The 24,169-nt window shown below is 42.6% G+C and overlaps 1 protein-coding gene across 2 annotated transcripts in view; it reads right to left on the reverse strand.

Moving 5' to 3' along the window:
• Window positions 1-1,498: 1,498 nt before the first annotated feature.
• Window positions 1,499-24,169, reverse strand: part of CA10 (carbonic anhydrase 10) — a 321,453-nt gene continuing 298,782 nt past the window's right edge. For both annotated transcript variants that reach the window (XM_063123160.1, XM_063123159.1), the window contains exons 7-10: window positions 23,105-23,177; window positions 7,165-7,319; window positions 3,858-4,032; window positions 1,499-2,193 (exon numbers count right to left, since the gene is read on the reverse strand). In XM_063123160.1, coding sequence (XP_062979230.1) covers window positions 2,171-2,193; window positions 3,858-4,032; window positions 7,165-7,319; window positions 23,105-23,177 — 426 coding nt within the window. In that variant the 3' untranslated portion in view covers window positions 1,499-2,170. The remainder of the gene's footprint in view (window positions 2,194-3,857; window positions 4,033-7,164; window positions 7,320-23,104; window positions 23,178-24,169) is intronic.

A 24,169-nucleotide genomic window follows, 5' to 3' on the forward strand; every position in this document is an offset into this window, starting at 1 on the left:
AGAAAAAGTGTGAAGAACGCTGTTGTCAATGTCGTCTTCTCCCCTATACAAGCAGCAACAGAGATTCTGAGTTCTCCCCTTAAACGTTGTTCTTTAATTCCCATTCATAGGCTGTTGAGGTGCATGAGTGGAGAACTGAGGCTCAGTCCAGACAACACTTTTCTCAACGGTGGTTTTAGAACTCCACGGTGGAATTTTTACACCACTGTTGAGAAATGTGTTGTCTGGAGAGAAAACTCCACCTGACGGTGTTTTTTTTTTCCTTTTCAGAAAGCACTCTATGCTGAATATCCACGTTGTGCAGAGGAGAGATCCTGCATAACTGTTGTGTTGTGTGGAGGGCTCCGTGGAGTTGCGTTGAGTGGACTTTTCCCACTGGCTGCAGAGTTCTCTGGCAAGAGCAGTGAAAGGAGGGAGTGCTGCTCTAGGACAGCTGCTGGGATTGGTTCCCCCCCCCCCCAGCAATGGCTGATGGGATATCATTAGTAGAACTGGGGAACTGTCAATCATACATCGCAATGGATTTTACTCAACTCCACGGTAGCCCACAGTCACACAATGGTTGAGTTAGAACATGTTGTGTGGGGAGTACCCCCTAAAATCTCAACCGTTGAATGGAGTTTTCCTACTGCATAGAGAGTTGTCTGAACGGAACCTGACAAAAGTCTTTGCTGCTATTCACACATGGGAGGAGGAGGTCAAAGAGCTTGAGCAATCCAGTGGGGGGGAATCAATATTGCTGGACTTCTAGCCCCTACCTGATTCAAAGTAGGGCCCAATGAAACTTTGTTGCTGACCTGGATGTAAGAGTATGCCATGAATTAAAGTTGTGTCCAAATAGCCCTGTAAAATTATTTGTGGGCAGAGAAACTGGGGCAGGAGGCATTTCACCAAGTTTCTCTAATGCTTCTCCTCATTAGCAGTGCCAGTAGCCCATCTTCTTTTGTTTTCCTGCTTCAAGTGGCAGCAATCTGGCCACTGTTTTGTATCATCCACAATGCCCAGGCAGTGTGTGTATGTGTGTGTGTCTGTGTGTGTGTCTGTGTGAAATGGTGGAGAATATTTGAAGAAAGTCTGCAACACAGCCTTCTTTTCTTTAGGGGGATGAGAAAAAGGAAAATCTCGGAAATACTCAGGAAAATTTCAGCTCAGCTGTACTATGAACTAACTGTATAATTGGATAAGTCCTAAGATTTTAGAATTGTCTTATATGCTTTTGGTATCTAAATCTTATTCTTCGTTAATCCTATGTTGGAATTAAAGCTGCATTATTTTATTTAAATGTATTCCCAGAAGCTTTTAGCCTAGCCAAACTAATCACAAAGAAATAAAATACATTTTTTTAAAAAAATAAAAATACAAATTTGTGTAATGTAGTCAGAAGCTCACAGCTTTTTCATTTAGAGGAGAAAAAAGTAAACCAAAGCGAGTATAGTAAATTAATCTGTTAAACACATTTATTGAATTGTTAACAGTAACCAAACACAATGTATGACCTTTGTAAAACAAGAAACAGAAAAATGGATTAATTCCAGTCTTGGCAGTTCCTACTACAGATATGTGATGACGGGAAAATATTTCAATTTCTTTTATATTCTTCAGTGATCTATTTACAATACTTATCTCAGTATCTGTCCATTATTAAATAAACAGAAGGATCATGATCCAGAAATAAGTTTCCCTTACAATCTTCTAGTTCTGCTTTGCCAGTAACCAGTAATGAGAGTGATACAATGAGAGCTTTCCAAGGATTACTTGGCACACAGAACACAAATCCACTTGGATGTGGTAGTGAACCACCATTTTTAATGGGGGGATGATGGGAGGGGGGAGAAGGGAGAAGGGGAACAGAGAGGGAATTTCATATGTACAAAGTCTGAAAAGTCTTTTCCTTGTGAGCTATAGTAGTTTCAGGAAAACAGTATCAAAATTGTAATCATGTTAACAGTAGATATTGTCTTTATTTTTTTGTTATGACCGATCATATGAATAAATTTCATTTAGCTGAATTCCCATCTTGGCATCCTTTTCGTTGGAGCACGGCTGCACGCGGGCCCTTCTATGAAGTACAAAGACCGAAGACTGAATGAGGCTGGGGCATTCTGGATTACGTCAATTCACAGTAGTAGCATTCCTCTGAGGTTAAGAGTTCTTCCTGCTTTTGTCGTAATTACTTGAGGAGCCATTCATTTACTGAAAGAGAAAAGCAACATATAGGTTTCCATAATGACAGCATAAAAAAGCAGCCACGTAACTAAAGATCATAGATCACTGGCATGCCTTCAAAGTCAGTTACTAACAAACAAACAAATCTCCAGTATTCGAGGCAGTAAGCCTGTGTGCACCAGTTGCTGGGGAACATGGGTGGGAGGGTGCTGTTGCACCATGTCCTGCCTTGTTGGTCCCTGACCGATGGCTGCTTGGCCACTGTGTGAACAGAGTGCTGGACTAGATGCACCATTGGCCTGATCCAGCAGGGCTCTTCTTATGTTCTTAAACAAAGTATTATACAGCTTCCAAGGTTGTTTTCAGTACCAGAAGTGTGGGTGGGTGTGGGTGTGTGGGTGTGAGTACAAGAGACTGGCAGAAGGAACATAGAAGAATGTGATATCAGGGGAAACAATCAAATAAAAAATCTTCATTTCATTCTTTTTAGACATGAAAGTCCATTGAACCAGTTGATTATGAAAGCAGAATATTTTATAGTAGTGGCCTATTTTATGGTTGTGGTAGTAAGATATGGTGTGAGCCATGTCTCTTTTTACTTAGGAAATTTGAGAGTGTCTAGGCACAAAATATGCTTGGATATAATTCTAATACTTATCTAAGAGAGCAATCCTATGTTCCCTGGGTGAGTGTCTGCAGTGAGAGGGAAAGAGTGAGTGTCCCAGGGATCACAGGATAGCTCAGAAAACCCATTTCTAGGTCAGCACGGAGAGAACCATGCCATCCACTTCTCCAGGATCGGAAAATTTACCTCAGAGAGAGAGAGAAGGGGGCATTTCAATGGGCAGGGAGGGGAGTAGATTGGAGGTCAGGATACGATTTATCCTGAGCCTCCTTGAGCCTCCTTGCCTTCACCTCCAAAGTGCTAAAAGCCCACCTAGCAAAATATAGGTGGTCTGAAGATGGGGAGGCAAAGATGGCCTCTAATGTTGCTCCTGCCCTGCCAGCTTCAGCACAACAGGGCATAGGAATCTCGGAAGCCTCTGCATTTAAGGTCTTCCAAGCAGGGAGGGTGCAACACCCTAAATTACCATTTTCAGTATGGTTGCTTTGACATTAAGCTGTTTTTTCTTTTTTTAAAAAAATCACCTCTCTTTTTTGGAGGTTATTAGAGACTTAGGCGATCCAATACAAAGTACATCTGTGGAGAATCCTTCAGAAAAGGTCATTTCCCATGTGTAGACATTGCAGTATTTTGAGCACATCTGTTTTCAACTCACTATCTTTGTTTGTTCTCCTTCAGCCTACCCTGATGATCAGGCTTGAGCTGTCACCATTCGTGTCGTACGCTTTGCCCCCATATGCATTATTGGGCTCCATGTTTAGAAGCTTGTTGTGAATATTTTGGGGAGGGGCCACAGCTCAGTGGTAGGACACATGCTTTGCAGAGGGACAGTCCCAGCTTCTAACCCCAGCATTTCCAGACTGTCAAATGGTCAGGGAGCAGGTGAAGAGTAAGAGTCCTCTCTGGCTGAGAGTTTCTGCCAGTCAAGAGTACTGAGCTAAATGGACAAATAGTCTAAATGGCAGAAAGCAGGATCCTACGTTCCTAAAGGTGCTCTAAGAAAAGGGGCTCCATAAAACCGTCAAAATGAACCTTTTAACACGGAAAGAATGTATATAGAACATACCTCTATACTGTAGTTTCTGTGCTCTATTGTTTGGGCAATCTTTCCCCTGTAAACTAAAGTTGATGTTTGTTCGGATACATCGATTGTTGAGAGGCTGGACTGGTCTGAAGTTGTCGCTCATACTCAGAAAAATCTGTGAAGGCTGATTCTGGCTTAGCAATCGTAATGAATGCATCTGCACAAACACAAGTGGACCCACATCACACAACAAGATTTACATTTGTTAATTTTTAGGAGCAAAACTTTGGACCAAACCGTAACCTGGGGTCTGCCTAGCTGTTTCAAAAGCCCCATGGTGGCTGCAAGGTGGCGCTGTGTCAATTATACAATGCAGCAGCCACCTCGCAGCCATTGCAGGGCTCTCCAGCGAAGCTGCGACTTTTAAAAGTCGTGGTCTTACCCTGACTTCTTCCCCCCAGAGCAAGGCGAGCACTGTGCATCCCTGTCTATCCTGGCACTGGAGGTGTTCCCAGGCAGATGGCAACTGGAAATCCCACACACCTCCCTCTATGCCAGGATTAACTGCTGCCACCCTGCTGCAGAGAAAGTGGTGTGTGTATGTGTGCTTAAGGCAGCAGCAACCGGGCACCACATATGCAGCCCCCCCCAAAAAAAAAGTACCATCAGAGTTGTGTTATTCTGCACTTTAAAAAAATCTTAAATATACAGTATCATTCAAACTTGGGAGTTGGTTGGTCATCCCTTTTTGACTGCCTTTCCATTTAATGATTCTCATGAAACACACTTCATTGGAAAACTCTTGACACACAGATTCCATGAATAGCAACGATTTTCACTATAATTCAGAGTTGGAACTTTATTTATGACCATAAACTGTGATTTGATTTTTCTCCCTGTGACCACTCAAAACTGTATCTGTCAACTCGATCCTATAAGAAGTGCTGAAGTAGTTTTGCAAATCAAAGGTATTTCCTGTTTAATCTTAGAATCCCTCCCAGGTGTGATTGTAGATGTTAGCTTGATCGTGTCCAGAACCTCTAACATGCTAAAGCTTCATGAGAGCTGGATTTTTTTTTCTTTATGAGTGAATAAGCTATGAATGATCCTTTATTAATCAGCAATACAGATGATGTAATATGCAGTACAGATGTTTACATGAAGTCCTGCAAGTTGTAAAACAGCTGCTCATTTACTTTTTAAAAATGTTAGCTGTGTATTAAATAAATGAACAAAAATGTGAAAATAAGGCTAGGGGGAGGTCTGCCATCACCATGGTAAACCCCCTTAAGTGCCCCTGAAATGAAGTAAACTATTCTATTCAATTGAATAGAACCTACTCCTGAACATTCTCACTTCCTCCATGTCCCCCTCCCCACAAATCCAACATTCACAAATGGGATAGGTCATTTTGATGCGCCCTTAGTTAGCATGTAAAAGAAATCCACTCACAAATGTATTCAACTTCATAGAAAAAAAGACTAAAACTGTACTTCAGAGAGGTGAGTTCTGTTCACAGGTGAGATCAGAATTGCTGGAACTTTAAAATGCAATTCTAATTCTACCTTTCTGGAGGGCCACCTGTTTGATTTTAAAAAACCTAATACAAGGAGCGTTTCAAATTGCATTTCTGTCTTTCACACATGTTCACCAACACCAAGGGCTTTTCTACATGAGGCTGTTAATCCACTGCATCTACTTTTGGTTTTGTTGCAGAATTGAGATCCGAGCCCTGCACAAGGAGTGTTTCCTTTTCTGCCTTTCCACTACATAAACTCTAGGTGGTATTGTGGTATAGCGGAACAGCACAAATACAGAAGTGTAAACAGCATTTTCTTTCAGAAATAACACCACATTTTTCTGCCTCTGCAGCACTCCCTGAAAGAGCTGTTTAGCAACAGAAGAGAAACTGGAGGGTCATGATGTCATCTGAAGAACCTGTAAACAACTGTGAGTGGGGAATGATGAATGCACAATAAATGTCTCATGTAGAAAAGCTCTAAGAGAGGGCCCAAAGCACTCTAAGTGGCACAAGTGAAATCATCCAAGTCCTGTTTGTCTGATAACCCCTTTAGGTAGGAGCCACTGTTAGAAGGTAGTAGTAGAAAGTGTCTGTGACTTCCTATTACACTGCTTTTTTAAAGAGATGGAGCTGTCTTGCAAGAGTGGCACCATGTATATCATAAACTGGTGAATACATAGCTCTGTTTTCCAGAAACCCGTTTAAATTCCTCATGCTCAACTTGAGGCCTGAGTATTTCAGAAAATACCTGAGTCAGATAAATATTTCCCCATCTCAGAAATCTATAATGTGCGAGAAGTCTTCAAGGACAGCTGCATTGATCATGCTGATGAAGTCTCCAGCTGTGATTGTTCATCTGCCTTCCTGTTTTTGTGAATCTGGTAATTCTGAATGGTCTCTGGCAGTGATTGGCTCACCTACATGCCTTCCCCAGAGAAGGTGGCCTGTCAGAAAGGCCTATAGCAGGGATTGGCTGAGTTGCTCTGACACTAAGGCAGGGCAGGTAAAAAATCCTAGGGAAGTGAAGGTAAAAGAAGCAGGGCCAAACGAAAGCAAGCTTGGAAGAGGGAGTGCTTCCGAAAAACATGGGGAAGAAGGAAAAGAAAAAGGTGGGCATCAAAGGGGGGAAAGGAAGAAACGAATTGGAGAACAGGCAGAGGAGAGGTGCATATGGCCAGGCGCTGAAGAGGAAGGCAGGCTGAAGTTCATATATCTGAAATAACTAGCCCCAACTTTGGGCTCATCTACACCAACCAGGATATTCCACTATGAAAGCAGTACAAAAGTGGTATATAAAAGGCAGGAGCTACACTATTGCTTTACAGCAGCATTGAAGTGCTCTGCAGGATCTACACTACTACTTTATAGTGGAACTGAAGTGCGCTGACAACTGTTGGGGCCCATGACACATCTACACCAAGCAGGATATAACACTATGAAAGTGGTATGAAAGCAGTATATGGTATGTGTCAATGGGTCCCAACAGTTGTCAGTGCACCTCAGTACTATAAAGCAGTAGTGTGGCTCCTGCCTTTTATATACCGCTTTCATACCACTTTCATAGTGGAATATCCTGCTTGGTGTAGATGAGACCTTTGTCTACAGCAGCCACTCCCAACTGGTTGCACTCCAGATGTTTTGGACTACAATTCCAGCATTCCTGACCATTGGCCATCCTGGCTGGAGGTGATAGGAGTTGAAGACCAAAACATCTAAAGGGCACCAGGATGGGGATGACTGAGCTACACATCTCTTCTTTATTCTGACTTCACATATGACATTACAAATTCATTCTCCTAACAGGTCCAATAGTGTATTTTATCTTACCTGCATCCTTGTTATGTAGACAGGCTTGTTCATTAGTATCCAACTTGCTGTTTCATAGCAGGGTGGAATCGTCATTGACCCATCATATGTAATGAAGCTAGAGGTTTCGGGGTAAAGTTCCTCAATATTAAGTCCCTGCAGTAAGTACGCATCATCTAGGGAAGAAATGGTGGTGAAATTATTAACAGAAAGCAGCATTCAAACTTACTGGATAAATGTGGTTGTCCTTTGCCATCACATAAAGTCTAATTTTGATACAAGGGGACCTGATGCAAATAACCTGATGTACTTCTAGTCTAGTTTTACAAGTCCAAAGACAACAGGTCTAGACCCATGGCTTAGGCATTCCCCCCCTCCAACCAATACAACAAAAAAGCCAATAAATGCATGTCACACATACTACTATTTATATTTATAACTGAAAACTCTACTCCCTGACTTGCTGAGTGCCGTATGTGTCTGTGTTTGCTCACAACTGAGGACTGGAGCATAAGATAGCAGAACAGGGTATGGCTGGGCAGGGCATCACACCTGGGCCTTATGCAGCCAACCCAAATGGAAACTAGTGGCCCATGGACCTTTGAAGCTGGCCATGCCTTCTCAGGGCAGCAGTGTAAGCTGGCCAGCCACTGGATGAGTAGGATTTTTCTTTTGGCTTTCAGACTGGAACTGTTTCCACTTTGCACTGTTGGGTGGAGTATGACTTGTTTAAAAATGTGGAGTGTTTTGGTGTATTCTCTACCAGATAAGGTTACACAGCCAAATAAGCCACTTTGTATGCCAATAAACAGCTTCCTTTATTTCTGTGTTGTTTGCTTGCTGCTGGTGAAGGGGGGAAGGCTTGGATGTTGGGGTGCAGGATAGGAATACGAAGCAGGAAAGTGGAGGAAGCGAAGGAAACGGGGAGCAAACGGTTTGTTTCAGCTCACATTTCTGTGACAAAGCAATGTCAGGGTGAGATCTGTGGTGATAAGGCTTAGACAGTATGGTGACCATACAAAAAGGAGGACAGGGCTCCTGCATCTTTAACAAGGGTATTGGGAATTTAGCAGGTGTCATTTGCATGCACGCAGCACCTGGTGAAATTCCCTCTTCATCACAACAGTTAAAGATGCAGGAGCTCTACTAGAGCGACCAGATACAAAAGAGGGCAGGGCTCCTGCAGCTTTAACTGTGGGGATGAAGAGGGAATTTCACCAGGTGCTGCGTGCATACAAATGACACCTGCTGAAATGTCCTTTTCAATACAACTGTTAAAGATGCAGGAGCCCTGTCCTCCTTTTCATATGGCCACCCTAAGAGACAGAGAACACAAGAAGACACCCCCTAGCATGCAGCCAATCAACTGGAGAGAGAAACATGATGTAGGCATCCAGTGCGAAGGAAGCTGGGACACCATCTCAGCTGAGCAGGAAGACTATAGAGGGAAGAGGGGAATAATTTAAGTACATGCTTAGCTTCATTCAATCTTTGTGAATTCCTATAAAAAGCAACATGATCTGACTGCACCTCTTACACTAGGGGTAGGGTGACCATATGAAAAGGAGGACAGGGCTCCTGTATCTTTAACAGTTGTATTGAAAAGGAAATTTCAGCAGGTGTCATTTGTATATATGGGGAACCTGATGGAATTTCCTCTTCATCACAACAGTTAAAGCTGCAGGTGCCCTGCCCTCTTTTAAATCCGGTCACTCTAGTATAGCTCCTGCACCTTTAACTGTTGCGATGAAGAGGGAATTTCACCAGTTCTCCATATATACAAATGACACCTGCTGAAATTCCCTTTTCTATGTAACTGTTAAAGAAACAGGAGCCCTGTCCTCCTTTTCATATGGTCACCCTAACTAGGGGTAGAGAACCATTTTTTCATCCAAGGGGTGGATTCTATTTTGGAGATGCTCTTGGAGACCATATTCTAGTGGTGAACTGGGCCACAGGCAAAAGCAGGGAAGGTTGAAAAATTCAACCTCCCCAAATTCCATTGTTAACAATTTCAGGGTGACCATATGAAAAGGAGGACAGGGCTCCTGTATCTTTATCAGTTCTATAGAAAAGGGAATTGCAGCAGGTGCCATTTGTATACATGCAGCACCTGGTAAACAGGAGATGCCTCTGTAGATTAAGTCTCAGCAGGAACGAGGACTGAATCACTTTTATGTTAAATTGTTTTTAATGATTGTGTGCCACTCTGAGACTTTTGGTATGGGGTAGGTTAGAAACATTTTGATAGATTGTGTAAGGCCTGAGCAAGTCCTTCAGTTACTTTAGTTTCCATAGCATGAGATTACCCAGGAGATTACCCAGTCCTTGAGTGTGTGTGTGTGTGTTTTTTAAAAAATAAAACTGCATGTTTTGCGTTAGTTGCTTGTGACATCACTTTGGAAAAGATCGCTATCTTTTTTTCCTTTTGATTGGTTGCTGTGGGGTGGGGGAAGGGAAGGGGCTTGATTAACAATTATTATTTTTGTTCAACACATCCTGGAAAGGCCAAGAGTGTTTAGATTTAATTACCCTTGCACTGCAGAAAAAGATTGTTCTACCTTGTTAAGGTTAATGTATGATAATAAAGCTGCTCAGTGAAGCCCTAATGCCCTTTAGTGCGCGCAGTGGGAGTGTGGCAGGCACGGAGAGCTCACTTGGAAAGCTCAAGCCAATGAGAAAATATGCTTTTAAGCAAGCGACTGGGCTTCCCACTTCTTTTTTTTTAAAAAACACACATCCTTCCTTCCTTGCTAATTAATGAGCCATCCCTTTGTAGAAGATTTCAGAGTGAACATGTTATGTGCTCTGCCTATAAATAGAAGGAAATCTAGCCCTTAAGGGCCACCTGAGCAGATCGGCACCTGTCGTGCTGTCCATATTTAGACAGCAAAGGGCTTAACAGTCTCTTACGGCATTCTCCCTCGCAACAACCCTATCCGGAAGGTTTATTCTCATTTTATAGACAGGGATCTGAGGCTAACAGCGCAATCCTATGCATGTCTACTCAGAGGTAAGCCCCACTGAGTTCCACACACCAGTCACAATGTGCCACAACCACAATTCAGATTTTGCACAATATTCCCAGGTATTCCTTTTAACTGAGAACAGTGAAATATCCTATTCCTGCACAGAATACATGGGTCAGAACAGAAAGAGCTCCTTTAGGCATGCACAGTGGTGAGTTGTATAGCTCTTTAGATCCTGGGCAATAGAGGGGAGGGGGAACCTTGTGCTCTGTGACTGAGTTTGCACAATCGGTGGTTGAGTGTGGGTTGTTGTAGTACTGTGGGTTGTTTGTTGAACCATTGGTCAATGTGTTTTCTAAACCCAGGACGTTTTCTGCAGGGTGGCTTGATAACCATGCAGTGTGGCTTATTTTTCTCAAGCCACCTTGAGGACCCATGGTTTGTTGTTGGGTCGTTCAGGGTGGTTAACAAGCCGCACTGCACAATATACATAGCGTCCATAGAATTAGAAAAAAACTATACAAAGAAGGCTCACAAAATAGTGTGGAGACTGGGTAGAAGCAGTATTGTTCATCACTAATTTGATCATTTTAAAAAACGCAATATGTGTCTACGGCACTGGAGTGTCCTATTACCTGAGTATAAATACTACACTTTAAAAAAAAAAGTGTTCTTCCTGTCACAGAAGTGTAAATTTGTGATAAAGTACGGAAACCAGGATGTGCAACCAGTGGGCATTCATTGCACAATAAACTGTGTAAAGCTCATAGACTCCAAACCTACTGCTAGTAGTCCTGCAGAATGTTAACAGTATTTTGATTTCGTAAGAATGTTAAATTAGCGCATTCTGAAGGTATGCAATGTTCCTATATCCCTAACCCAGATTAAAAAAGAGCGACATTTAAATGGGAGAGAATAACACTTCTAGATTATTACAACATTCAAAAATGTAAAGCGGAACAAAGGTAAAACAAGAGAGGAGATAGCGAAATTTATAACAGGAAATGCATCCTCAGCCCACACTCTTACAGTATTCAGGTTTTTCTTTAGCCACTTGCCATGTTTGCCCATTACATTAAACCTGGGGTGGACAACTCATGATCTGCTGGCCACATGAAGCCCCTGGCTTTAAATGCCGCCCCCCCACCCGCCATGGGGGCCCTGACTCCACCTCCACCACCTCGCAGACTTGGCCCTTCTGTCCAGGCTGCAGGAGGGAGGAGGCAATTGCAGTATGCTTGAAGTGTTGCTTGCCATTCACTTCCTTCTCTGCCTTTTGCTGCCCCCTCCCAATGCTCCACTTTGCCTGTCAAGGGGAAGCTTGCCTTGTCTGTGTCATGTCTAGCCCTGCACCTCCTGGGTTGGAAGAAGATGTTTCAGGTGGTCAATCTGAATCAGACTCTGAAGTAGAGGAGTCGGCGCCAGAAACAGGCCAGCCTGTACCAGTGGGGGAGAAAGCTCTCATGGGCTCTTTACCAGCTGGGAGTGAAACCTCTCCAGAGCTTATCTCGTCAAGGGCAAATAAATCACAGTCAGTGGGAAGCCAACATTCTTCTGACGGAGAGAGCATGGACAGGTTAGCCGATCCTAGAATACGCCGCCGACTAAAACGGAAAGCGAAAGGAAGCTGAGAGGAAGTCGGCCCGGCTCGCATCTCGTCAGAAGCTGCCCCAGAACCAGTCTCTCTGAAGTTAACGAAAGGGCTTTCCATTCTTCTTGAAAAGACAATTTTCTTGCTTAGTTTGCATAGTTTTGCCTAGGGGAAAGTTCCTAGAGATTAGACTCTCTTCAGGTGGGAGAAGATGTTTATTGCTTAAATAAAGCTTTGTGGATTACTTAGCAGGCCTTGTCATTGTCTCCCAAGGAGGCAGGAGGTTTTGAGAAACACGACAGTCTGCTTGCTCTCCCGCCCCCTGTCTGGCTCTCTTCCTCCACGTGGGATGGGGCTCAGGAGAAGCCGCTCATCCAGCCCAGGAAGTGGCTCCAAAGCCTACTCTGCACTGCCTTCTCTCTGTGCCTCCATAGGTGCAGGGCGTCCCGCGCTGCGAAAGGGATCCTTGCCACAATGGCTGGCAATCTTCCTGACCCTTGTTGCTGTCCCCACCCCACCCCCAGGATGTTGCCTCTGTCCTAGACTGAGCTGGGGTATTCTTCAACATCATCGGGCTGTGGTGGTGATTAGCTGAGTTAGCGCTCCCGAGGGAAGCCCCCAGAATGAGCTTCTCAAAAGGGAGGAAGAAACAGAGCTCAGGGAAGGGCTTCCTGCTTTCTAATCTACCTTCACTCTTGTGTCAGGAAGCCCAGGGTGGGTGTCTTCATGGTGCTAGATTGGCGCTGCATCACTCGAAAACCCCGCGCTTTCCCTCCCCCAGGGTGGTGACGCTGAGGAGGGAGCACAGGGTTTCATTTCTTGTAGGGTTCTTTTAAGGATGTATTAATTGACAAGGCATCTCTTGGATTAGGAAGCCAAAAGGAACTTATCGAAGGGTAAGGTGCTCTCATTTCATAGGAAGCTGCCTTACACCAGGGCAGATGACTGGATATTTGTCTAGCCCAGTATTGCCAGTTCTTCCTAGCAGTAATTCTTTAGGGTCTCGGATGGAAAGAAGCCTTCCCCATCCCCTGCTGCCTGGGAATCTTTTAATTGAAGATGCAAGGGACTGAACTTGGGACTTTCCAAAGCATGCACTTCACCACTGAGCTGTGGTCTCCTCCTCTGAACCTTTGCAGTTACATCCCTTCATTGAATCAGGAGGTGCAGCATGGAGCATGTCTTGGGACTGTGAACTGCTCCCTGTGCTGGTTGATAATATTAGAACCATTGGACCAAACCTCAGTTTATGCTACCATTTGCCAGCCTACTGCCCCTTCCTGTGGACTTGCATGACCCTGCCCTTTCCCCTTGTCTTTCATTTGTCTGCCCTGAACAAAAGGAAACGTTTCCATAAAAATACATCCAAAGTCAAACATGCCAATGAATCAAAGTTTTTAAAAAACCTCTTAAGCACTGAGGTCCATTGTCAATGGTTCTGTTTATAGACCTTGAGAGGAAGAGAGAAGAAAAGGGGGAGGCAGAAAAGAGAACTTCGGTCTCTTTGATTCCTGAACAAAGAGGTGGCAGCTGGATTTTCTCCTAATACCTGCAGTGCAGTGGCCAGACATAATTACCTAGATAGAAGTTTATGGGGTCCACTGCAGCTCAGATTGCTGGGTGAAACAGGCGACAACTGTGGTGTAGCAAGAGAGAGGGGAAGGCTCCTCCCACTTTTACCCTTTCCTGGCATGGACATGGGTCGCTGATTTCAGCAGGGGCCTCCTTCTAATCAGCCACCGTGTGCTTGTTTCAGCAACCCCATCCTGCTTCCATCTGATTCAGCAGGCAACATCCTGCCTCCCTCTGCTGCCACACAGGGATGGCCAATGGATTTGCCCAGCAAACCGCCTCACCCAGCACCATGCAGCCTATCTCTCTGGCATAGAATGCCCAAGGCTGCTCCAGCTACCCACCCTGGTTGCTTTGGAGGCATTTTGTGTTCCTGACTGAAAACGAAGTCATGACTCTAAGTTTGGTTTCTTACCTACTGCAGTGCCTATTTCCATGCACCTCACCACTTCCATTCTTGATCCACATTACATTGATCATCTCCTCAAGAGAAACCCTGCACAACTTGGGGCCAGGCTGTTTAAAAGATGGCATTCTACCATATGAGCCTGTCTGGGTTTTAAGATCTTCTGGGGACGTCCTCCTCTTAGTCCTGCTGCCATAAGAGGCATGTTTGGTGGGGAAGAAAGACAAGGCCTTCTTGGTGGCTGTTCCCAGGCTCTGGAACTCCCTGCCAATTGAGGCTAGTTTGGCTCCCTCTCTGTCATCCTTTGCTGGCAGGCAAATACATTTTTTTTATTCAGACAGGCCTTTAGCATGTAAGCTGGTCTACTGAAGAAGGGTGTTCTATTGGGTTGGGTGCTGTTCATTTCTTTTGTTGTTGTGTTTTTAATAGTGCTTCTATTTTTTATGATTATTTCGTTTTTTAATCTGTTTTAATTTATTTTAAATTGTTTCATTATTTATTATTGTTAGGCATCTTAATGGCCAGTTTTTGTGGAAATCCAGGATAGTAAATAAATAAATAAATAAATAAGATAAAGGCTCACAAGACACTATTCTAATCTAATTTATTGCATTTATATCCTGCCTTTTTCCCCACCAAAGAAACCAAGGATGTGTACATAATCCTCTTCTCCATTTTATCCTCACAACAACAACAACAACTCTGTGAGGTAGGTTGGGCTGAGAGTCTGTGACTGACCCAAAGTCACCCAGTGGGTTTCCATGGCCAAGAGGAGACTAGAACCCGGATCTCCTGACTTCCAGTCAAACACTTTAGGCACTACACCACACTGGCTCTCTTACAAGTAAGCTTTCCAAAGATGGTAATGTGGGATTGTATTAATACTCATTCATATATGATGTGACTCAAATGTGATGGAAAGAGTGGACAGATAAGGCAGGGTGTCTGACTTCTGGCACTGCTTTGGACCCACAGTTAGGGCGCAATCCTATGAATATTTAGACAGGAAGAAGTTCTACAACTCCCAGCGTTTCCCAGCTAGCCAGGTTGTGGAACTTTTTTCTGTCTAAACATTCATAGGATTCCATCCTGAGAGTGGAAGCCTCCTTGGGAGCTTTCTCCTAAGAGACGGCCTTCCTCCCGTTTTGTTTACAACATGTTCAGCCCTCACTGGCCTAGCGTGATGATTTTGCTTCAAAGCCCCATGAAAGTGTAAAACCACTCTGTAGCATTACTGATCCAGAACGTTGTTACAATTTAACAGCTAGAGACGGCTGAATACCCCTGAACCCTATTTGCAATGAAGATTCATAAGGCAACCATAATTTTGTGGGAATTATGTGTGGCTCAGGGTGATTTTTGTTTTTCAGGCCAGTGACTGGCTTCTGACTCACTATAGCTCGTTCTCGTTCATTTCTCTTTCTCTCTCTCTCTCTCTCTTCGGTTCCCACCTGTTCATTATTTATGAAGCACAGAGAGTCATGCACAGCATCAAAGGGCTCAGCCGAAATGAGGCGTTTCAAATTCAAAAGGCCAACTTCTGCTAGTTATCTCCCTATTATTTCTCAGTGAGGCTGCTTGAATTAAAATGGAGGCAGATTCTACTAGATGAATGAAAACCACAAGACTGGAATACTGGACACACACACACACACACACACGGTTTCATTGTCACATGTTTGGTCCACCTGCTCTGCCATATGCCCACACTTTATGATAAATAAACAGCTGCCATCAACGTGGCATAATCATGAAATGAAGCCACATCCTGGAACTGAAAACAAACCTCCGCTAATTTCAATACTAAGGATGCTGCCCCTAAAACAAGCTGTCTTGTGCCAAGTCCGCCCATAAGTCCATCCAGGCCAGCATCGTTTATGCCCACTGGCAGCAGCAGCAGCAGCTCTCCTTAGACGGGGACCTTACACGGGGGCCTTCCTGCATCCTGCTGCCTGACATCTTTAAACGGGAAAAGCAGGGGATGATTAAATGTTATTGCTTTATTTAATTTCTTTATTACATTTATATCCCAATTTTCTTCCATGGTGGAACTCAAGGTGGCTACATGCGGTTCCCAGGTGGCCTCCACCCCCAAAGCACTGACCAGATCCAGGTGGCTGCCTCAGGTGCCTTCAGACCATACCATGTAAGGCTGGGGTGAGGAACCTCTTTCAGCCTGAGAGCCAAGTTCAAATTTGAAGAAGCTCTTGGGGGCCGCACTCCAGTGCGGGGTTGGGCCAATGTTAAAAGGGGTGGGCCCAAAATATATTTTTAAAATGCTACGAAGTTGTAACTTAAAGCTCTTACTGTCAATAACTAAGCCTTAGGAGAGCCATTTCATTTTTTTTTTAGAATGGGAAAAATGCATAAACCACCACGTTATTGGTGATTGGGGTGGGGGTGGGGAAACTGAAGGGGCCTGGCCAATTAGGGAACGCTAGAGGTTCAGACTGCAAATCCAGGAAGGGTACATTTGGTCCTCGGGCCTGAGGTTTGTCACCCCTGATGTAAGGCATATGCTTCCCTCTCCTCTGTAACAAATGAAAACGTTGTTCTTGATTTTTGGTCTTTTTCTTCTGTGGGTGGCTGTGGGAGAAATGGCCTTTTCAGTGGTGGCACCCTTGCTGAGGAATGCCCATCCCAGAGAACCTTGCCTATTGTGTCCTTTGATAGCATTTCAGTGCCAGGCATAGACCTTTTTATTTTCCCAGGCTTTTAAATCTGTTCCCGCTTTAAATCCATTTTATCTGTACTATGGGTTTTATGCTATTTTTTAAGATGGTGTATTGGCTTATTGTATGATTTTTTTATTTTGTTGTTTATTCGTTCAGTCGCTTCCGACTCTTCGTGACTTCATGGACCAGCCCACGCCAGAGCTTTCTGTCGGACGTTGCCACCCCCAGCTCCCCCAAGGTCAAGTCTGTCACCTCCAGAATATCATCCATCCATCTTGCCCTTGGTCGGCCCCTCTTCCTTTTGCCTTCCACTTTCCCTAGCATCAGCCTCTTCTCCAGGGTATCCTGTCTTCTCATTATGTGGCCAAAGTACTTCAGTTTTGCTTTTAATACTATTCCCTAAAGTGAGCAGTCTGGCTTTATTTCCTGGAGTATGGACTGGTTTGATCTTCTTGCAGTCCCAGGCACTCTCAGAATTTTCCTCCAACATTGATAGCAGGACGTGAAAATAGTTTAAACAAACAAATCTGTTGTGTGATAAAGGTCTTGTTGAATTGTCTGCTAAGGGTAGCCGCACTCAGGTCTTGGAAATAGTCAAAGCAGAGATTGTGGCAGGATACACAACATTCGGGGGCATGTCTAGACGGGGCGATATCCTGGGAATCATCCTTGTGCGTTCCCTCCCTTGGCCAGGGGTATCCCTCTACCCTTTCATTCCAATTTTCCGCACAGTCTCAGGATGATCCCGAGACCACGGGACGTGTGGCCCACCGTTGCGGTTTTGTCCCGGCTTGAGTAAACGCGAGGAGCTGGGAACTGGGCACGGGGTATGGAGCTCCTCAGGAGCTTTGTGCCCATCGGGGTGGGGTGGAGTGAGCATGAGGGTTTTTTTTTTTTTTGAAAAAACAACTTACAATTTCGTTCGAGCACTCGTGCACTCATTTTCCTGTTTTAAAAAAATCCAAAATGGCAGGCGTGACGTCCTCTTCCTCCTGGGACATCGCACGCCACATGTAGACGAGGGGGACGATCTCACAATCATAAAATTGCGAGACTGTCCCCCTCCACCCCCTCATCTAGCCATGTCCCCTGTTTTAGTCATGTGGCCTTTGACTCAATTTGCAGGTTAAAACAGGGGTGATAAAGTAAAGCCCAACACAGAATTGTGTTACACCAGTAGCTACACAGGAAATGGCTGCCAGCTAGTAAATGGCTTCAGGATCACTATGTAAAAATCTGGAGTGATGGTTCATATAATCTTTGTCCCCCACTATAATTGTATGGTTAGGTTTGCTGTGTCATTATTGACTGGGCTCTGCATAAAAATCAGGCATTTGTCAAGGTAATACAGGGCCGATACTGGCTGAGTTTTGGCAGCCTTTCTACCATTCTTGATGTTTCTCACATCCATAGACAGCAAGCATAATCCGAGCCTAAATCATTCACAATTTATTTCCTGGTGCTGCTTCTAATCAGTGTCGGATCAATTTACTTCCTGTAGTGTAATAGGTAGTCTGTACTATTTGGTCTGCCAATACCTCTACAGGTATTTAAGTGCAAAATGACGGTGCTTTGTTCACTTTAATCTAGAAATCAATGATGAGGCTTTCAAGGGTTGTGACAATGCAGATGTTAGACCAAGATTCTAAAAGGATGGCATTCAAGGTTCTAACTTTTAAAAAATAGGATCCAGAATATGAGCATGCCCCCCCAAAAGACAGAACCCCAGCCCCACACCACTGAGTTTGGACATGGATGATGAGCACAAAGCCATGAAAAACCCTAACATTTTGGGAGATGGGTGAGATGTCCAAGCCTCTCCTCAGATTGGATTGAGAATTTTTAGAGTTTTTGTTGTTGTTGTTGTTACTGCTGCTGAAGAAAACAAAAAGAGGAAAACTCAGGAAAAAAATAATCCCAAGCAAATCCAAGGACCTGGGAGTACGTCACGCCCCAACAGCTCATCACCAAATATACGCCTCCCTTCCCTTTTCTTTTCTCTTTTCTTCTCTTCTCTTTTCTCCCTCTCTCATAGGTCATCCCATGAAGCTGACTGGTGGGAGATTCAGGACAGATAAACGGCAGTACTTCTTCACAGAGCACATAGTTAAACTATGGAATTCAAAGTTCTTTTCTGACTGGTGCAGATGCCAGAGAACCGCTAGAGAACTGGGCATCACTTGTGCACTGACTGTACGCACAGCTTCCATTTGTTTTACAAGACAGATCTGCTCGTATAAACAACCCCGGTTGCCATCTGTTATCAGGACATAAAAAGACACCCTTGTCATTCCTCTTTAATAACTCACAACATTCAAAGGCATTTGATAACATGACTATAGTCCTCTATATATCTCCTGTGATCCAGATTGCTTGTTTGTATCTTCCTTATAAATATATCTTCAGACATTGCTAGGCTCTGAGCAGTATTCTTACAAGCAGCATGCATTGTTTATCTGACTCTCTTCTGCCGTAAGATATTTTCTGAACTTGTGAGCTTCTCTTATAACATTTATATTTTATTAGCTTTATATTCATTTTCACTCAGCTGACAACTTTTTAAAATGTTCTTAATGCAGTGGCTGTAAATGACTTGTTGCTACTTTTCAGCTGCTCTTTTGCATTTGGTATGTACTTGCTGTGCTAATAACCACTACTGATAATAAACTTAGCCTGCACATTCTCTTAATACACTTAAAACATAATTCAACAAGATCAGTAAAACTTGGACTTTCTGCAACTCTTAAAAGTAAGGATCATCTTCCAGAAGCCCTCCTCAACCTGGTGTCTCGCTAGATGTTTTAGACTTCAGCTTCCATCAGCCCCACCCATCATGGCCAATGGTCAGGAATGCTAGGAGTTATAGTCCCAAACATCTGGAGGGCGTCTGGTTGGGGAAGGATGGTTTATGTCAAAGCTGTATAATTTGAGACCTACATAGCCAAAATTATTAATGGCAATGTTGATAAGTTATACACATAACACAGGAAGAGTATGGGCCTATTCATGCATCATGTGAGTGGTGTGGGAAACACTTCCATGTGGCTGCTTTCTATGCTGCTCCAGAAACATCTATAGGAAGTAAACTCATCAGATGACTGAAGTGGCTACTTCTAAAGTCAAGATACATCACCCTTGTGACCACATATCACTGCTTCCCCGTTGACATTACTGACCCAAGTCACACGATATCTTTGGGCCTTAAGAATTTAAATATATAATCTAATAGAAGATCAGCAAATCTTGCACATCTTAGGCTTTAAATTTAACATCTCTGTGAGTGGAAGTCCCTCAGCTCTCGTGCGTAGCATCATGTAGGCCCACCATTACAGAAGATTTAACTTTTCTTTCTGAATGGATCAATCCTATTAATGAATAGCACAGTTGCAGGTAATCATTTTCTTTGGATAATTACGCACATTCTGCTAAAATTATGACAACTTTAAAAGCAAAATGCCTAAAGTATGAGATTACTTTTGGAACAAGAAGCTTTAAGTCATGCATTTGCAAGCTCTATGAAAACATAGGCAATTCCACCATACTCAGGCCCCATCTCCCCTTTTGATGTACAATAAGTTTTGATGTAGCAGAAGCATCTGTATTTCTTCAGATGCTGTAAGCCAGGGTAGGCAACATGTGGCCTGACAATTCAGTGGTGGATCTTTTGTCATAAAATGAAATCCATTAAAAGGGTCAAAAGTAACTTGAGAACAACCTAAATTCTGTTCTGGTGTGCCACCAAATTTCAATGACAAACCATCATCCCCCCCCTCAGCATCCTGCAAGGTGTGGCCCATGTTGTGTATGTTGATGTGTGTGTGAAATTGGCCCCTAGACCCCCAATATCCCCCACCCCTACTGTAAACTCAGGACTATTTCACACACTATCAAATAGCAAACCTGGGTTTGCCAACTTGTGTACACTCAGCAGGGAGATATAGCCAATCATGGTTCCTTGAAATGTATGCCCGTATGATATGCATGCTTGCCATTACATATTTGTTGCATTCACATATTGCATTTTTAAGCATGCACCTAAAATCATAAATGTCTGAAGAAGCCCTAACACACTAGCTTTAGCTGAAATGTTTGGTTTCAGCTATTTGTTTCATATAAGACCAAATGCGTCACTCCTGGAAATGCAACACAGATACTTAAAGAGATAAACTCAGAATCTTAAGGCCCTCAGTTCCAGGCTTTTAAAAAGCTGAATATTAAAGCAATAATTCTTTAGAACTATCAATATGGTTCCTATTACTTTCATAGCCATTTCAATGCATTCACATATTTTTGGGGTGGGTGGGGGAGAGGTAGTGGTTATATAGAATTGCGAGCAAAATAATGAAGCAGCTTCGGCTATTGGGCGGTATAAAAATGTAATAAATAATAAATAAATAAATAAATAATAAATCTGACATCTACTTTGAAATTCCAAGAGGGCACTTCACTATTAGAATTCTCCTGATCCATCTTTGAATAATATCTCTTCTGATGCTTTTAAAACCGTAGCTTTAATTATTGTATTTTTTTTTAAAAATTGAATCTATTTCACACTCTTTGCTCCAATCACAATTAAGTGAATGACACTTCTGATTTTTCTAGAATGCAAAGTAAACATTGCCTGAACAATGGGAAGTTCTTAAGTATGAGTTTTCGAAATCCAGCTGTTTAAAATCAGCTCGGAAACCCTCCTAATATATGAAACAAAATTAATTTTTTCCAGCAATGACAGTGTAATTTATCATCCAAGATAACTGCAAAATTACTTTCAATAACCTTTTTTTCCATTGCCTTTTTGTGCCCAAAATGTTTCTAATCAATAGTTGCTCTGCAGAAAGCAACTCTTATATACTGTAGCACTATCTTTGACAACCCTACTCTAACTGCATTCTAATGCTGACATTCTAATTCTAATAACTTGGTCATACACTACCTGTGTTTCAACTCTTGGCTGATACCTTTTGCAAATTCTTTTGTCACCTCATTAAATCAGATGGAATATGAGCCTTGCAGTTCTTCTGCAGGCCTCTGATGTCTAAGAAAGTGACCCTACAAACATCAATTAATAAGCAAGTCCAGTTGAAGTCAATGGACCTTCTTCATGTATTGGTATTCATAGGCTCACAGCCTTTAGGAGAATCAAAAGTTGCCTATGTGATCTGAATGAAAGCCAGGCACTTAATTCAATTTATGTTAAGGTGTTCGCACCTTGTATTTCTATAGGTATAGGTGAATCCATCAGTTCTGCTTTCTCCCACATTCAAGTATTTTAGGGATGGGTGAGACATTAGTTTTTATGAACCGCTCAGAGACCTTTGGCTAATGGGCGGTATAGAAATGCAATAAATAAATAAGTTGAGTTTACAATTTTATGTAAGGGCACCCAATTTGAACCTTCTGGGAATGAATGCAGATTGGAACACGTCTCGCTAATGAAATTTCTGAGGCTTGCAATAAGATTTTTTTGGGGGGATGCATACAAAAAGAAAAGAAAAAGCATACATTTGAAATGTGCACACAAAGAATTTGTACATTTGAAAAAAATGGGCACAAAATCACTATTCTCAATGGGGGGAAATGTGTACATTTAAGAAAAGTGAAGAAATAATACATATATTTGGGGAAATGCTCACAGAAATACATACAAATTTTCATGTACGGAAAAAAAAGACTCGTAATCCAATGATGGCCGCCTTAGTATGACAATGGAAAAACGAGAACCTCAATAAGTGTGGACTTCAGAGGTTTGCCCATTATTATCAGGAGCACACCAGTGAGCTCATGTCTTCTTCCCCTTCTCACATGGGTGCCTTCCTCTACTATCTTTTGTGCGTATGTGTGTTTTGCTAACCATAGTTTATCATGATGTTCAAACTGGTAAACTATGGGTAGAGCTAACCTCCAAACCCCTACTGAATACCATTTCAAATCATGGTATCGAGTCATGTTTTGGAGGCAAAGCACTAACGTAATTTGTCAGTTTGGACATGATGGCAAACTATGGTTACTTAATCCTAGCGGAAGAGGGAATTTATGCAAGAAAGGGCACAATGAAGGGACCATATGAGGCTATTGGTGTGCTCCTGAATGTTATGCCATACCTTGGCGTTATGTCTGAACTGAGTCGCAGAGTGCATTTGACATTTAGGTTCACAGGCATTTTATGATACTGATATGCTTTTGAGAAGGCTCAGGGCAGTTATATAACTGGAAATTATATCTTGAATTAGAACTGACAAATCCTTGCTCATATCCTGTGTGATACTTTGCAGATTTCTTTGTTTTTGTTTTACACATGGTTCCCTTAGACCTATTTTTTTATTGCAGTATCATCTATTATGCTTTAATTGTGGTTTTAATTACCACTTTCAAGGCCTTAGGCTGAAAGGCACATTATTAATATTGAGAAAAATAAATAAATAAAATATATGTTTCATTGGTTCCCTTATCTGGAAATGCCTGGTTGTATCCTGTGAACTTTCATTATTATTATATTTATTTATTTAGATAGCGCCATCAATGTACATGGTGCTGTACATAGTAAAAGAATAAAACAGACCAATTGCTCCAAGACAACAGTCAAGTTCAGAAGTCCAACCCACACTTTTGGAAGTCCCATCCACTTTTAGAAATCCCACCCACTGCAACTCCTGTATTTGGCATTCCTTGCAATGTGCGGTGCACTTATTGAATAACTTCCCCATTTTGCTTCTGTACATATTTGGGCAGAGTAAAAAAATTAACTTACTTTTATACGTTATTCTTGTTATGGTGTCTCTGTTAAGCATACGGTTTAGAAATGGATTTGATGATTCAGATACCTGTGAAGGAAAGTATTCACTGTCAAAACTAGTCACTACAAACGTCTTATTTTGGAAAAGTACATATATTTGTCGGGAGGAGGAGAATAAAGGTACAGCTACAGAATTAGTGGAAATTTCCTTTTGCGGGAAGAGAGCTGCAGTCCTATGGAATTGCTGCTAGTATGTTTAACTGAGGGACTCATACAAACAGTAAGGTCTGACACAAAGCCTCAAGTAACAAAGCTCTGAATACTCAGAATGTGAACTGTCCCAACTTCTTGCCATTTTAGTTTTCTGTTTTAGAGGAAAAACCCCAAATGTGGAGAACAGCAGATGTTGTGACTTGGCTATGTTCACTGTAGCACACTGTGGAGCCCTCTTCAGAGTACATCCTCTGAGGGAGGTTTGAAGGGAAGCAACCAGAGAGGGGGAACTTACGTCTTTTCAGCGGTGGCTCCCTGACTGTTGAACTATCTCCCCAATGAGGCCCACCTAGAGGCAACATTGTCATCTTTTCAGTGCCAGGTCAAGATTTTCCTCTACTTCCAGGCATCTGAAGGCATATGGTGGGCCTTTTCATGCATCAGTGGTTTTAATTATGGTCTATACTAATGTTTTAATATATTTTTAATTTTTTTAATGGAAATTGCTTTTCACTAATTTATTTTGCATGCTTTAATAGTTTTGTTGTAAGTCATCTTGAGTCTTTTTAAAAAGAAAGGTGACAAGAACAACTACTACTACTGCTAGTAAAATAAAATACATTATTGTATAAGAAAAATTCTCTTTGATCTACAGGATTGGCCATGATTCACTGCAATCCATTATTCACAGTATCTGTTATGTGGAGAATAGGAGGGATTTGCATAGGTTATTTATGGTTGCTCTGTGCCTTGCAGGGATCCGGCATGCTGAATAAGCACGCTCCAGATCCACTGAAACAGCTTCACACCCAAACAAATGTGTGGCATGTGAAACCAAGATCATGTCTGCACTGGTGGTTATCCACA

Source organism: Elgaria multicarinata, chromosome 3 (assembly GCF_023053635.1).
Source record: "Elgaria multicarinata webbii isolate HBS135686 ecotype San Diego chromosome 3, rElgMul1.1.pri, whole genome shotgun sequence".
Taxonomy (NCBI): Eukaryota; Metazoa; Chordata; class Lepidosauria; order Squamata; family Anguidae; genus Elgaria; species Elgaria multicarinata.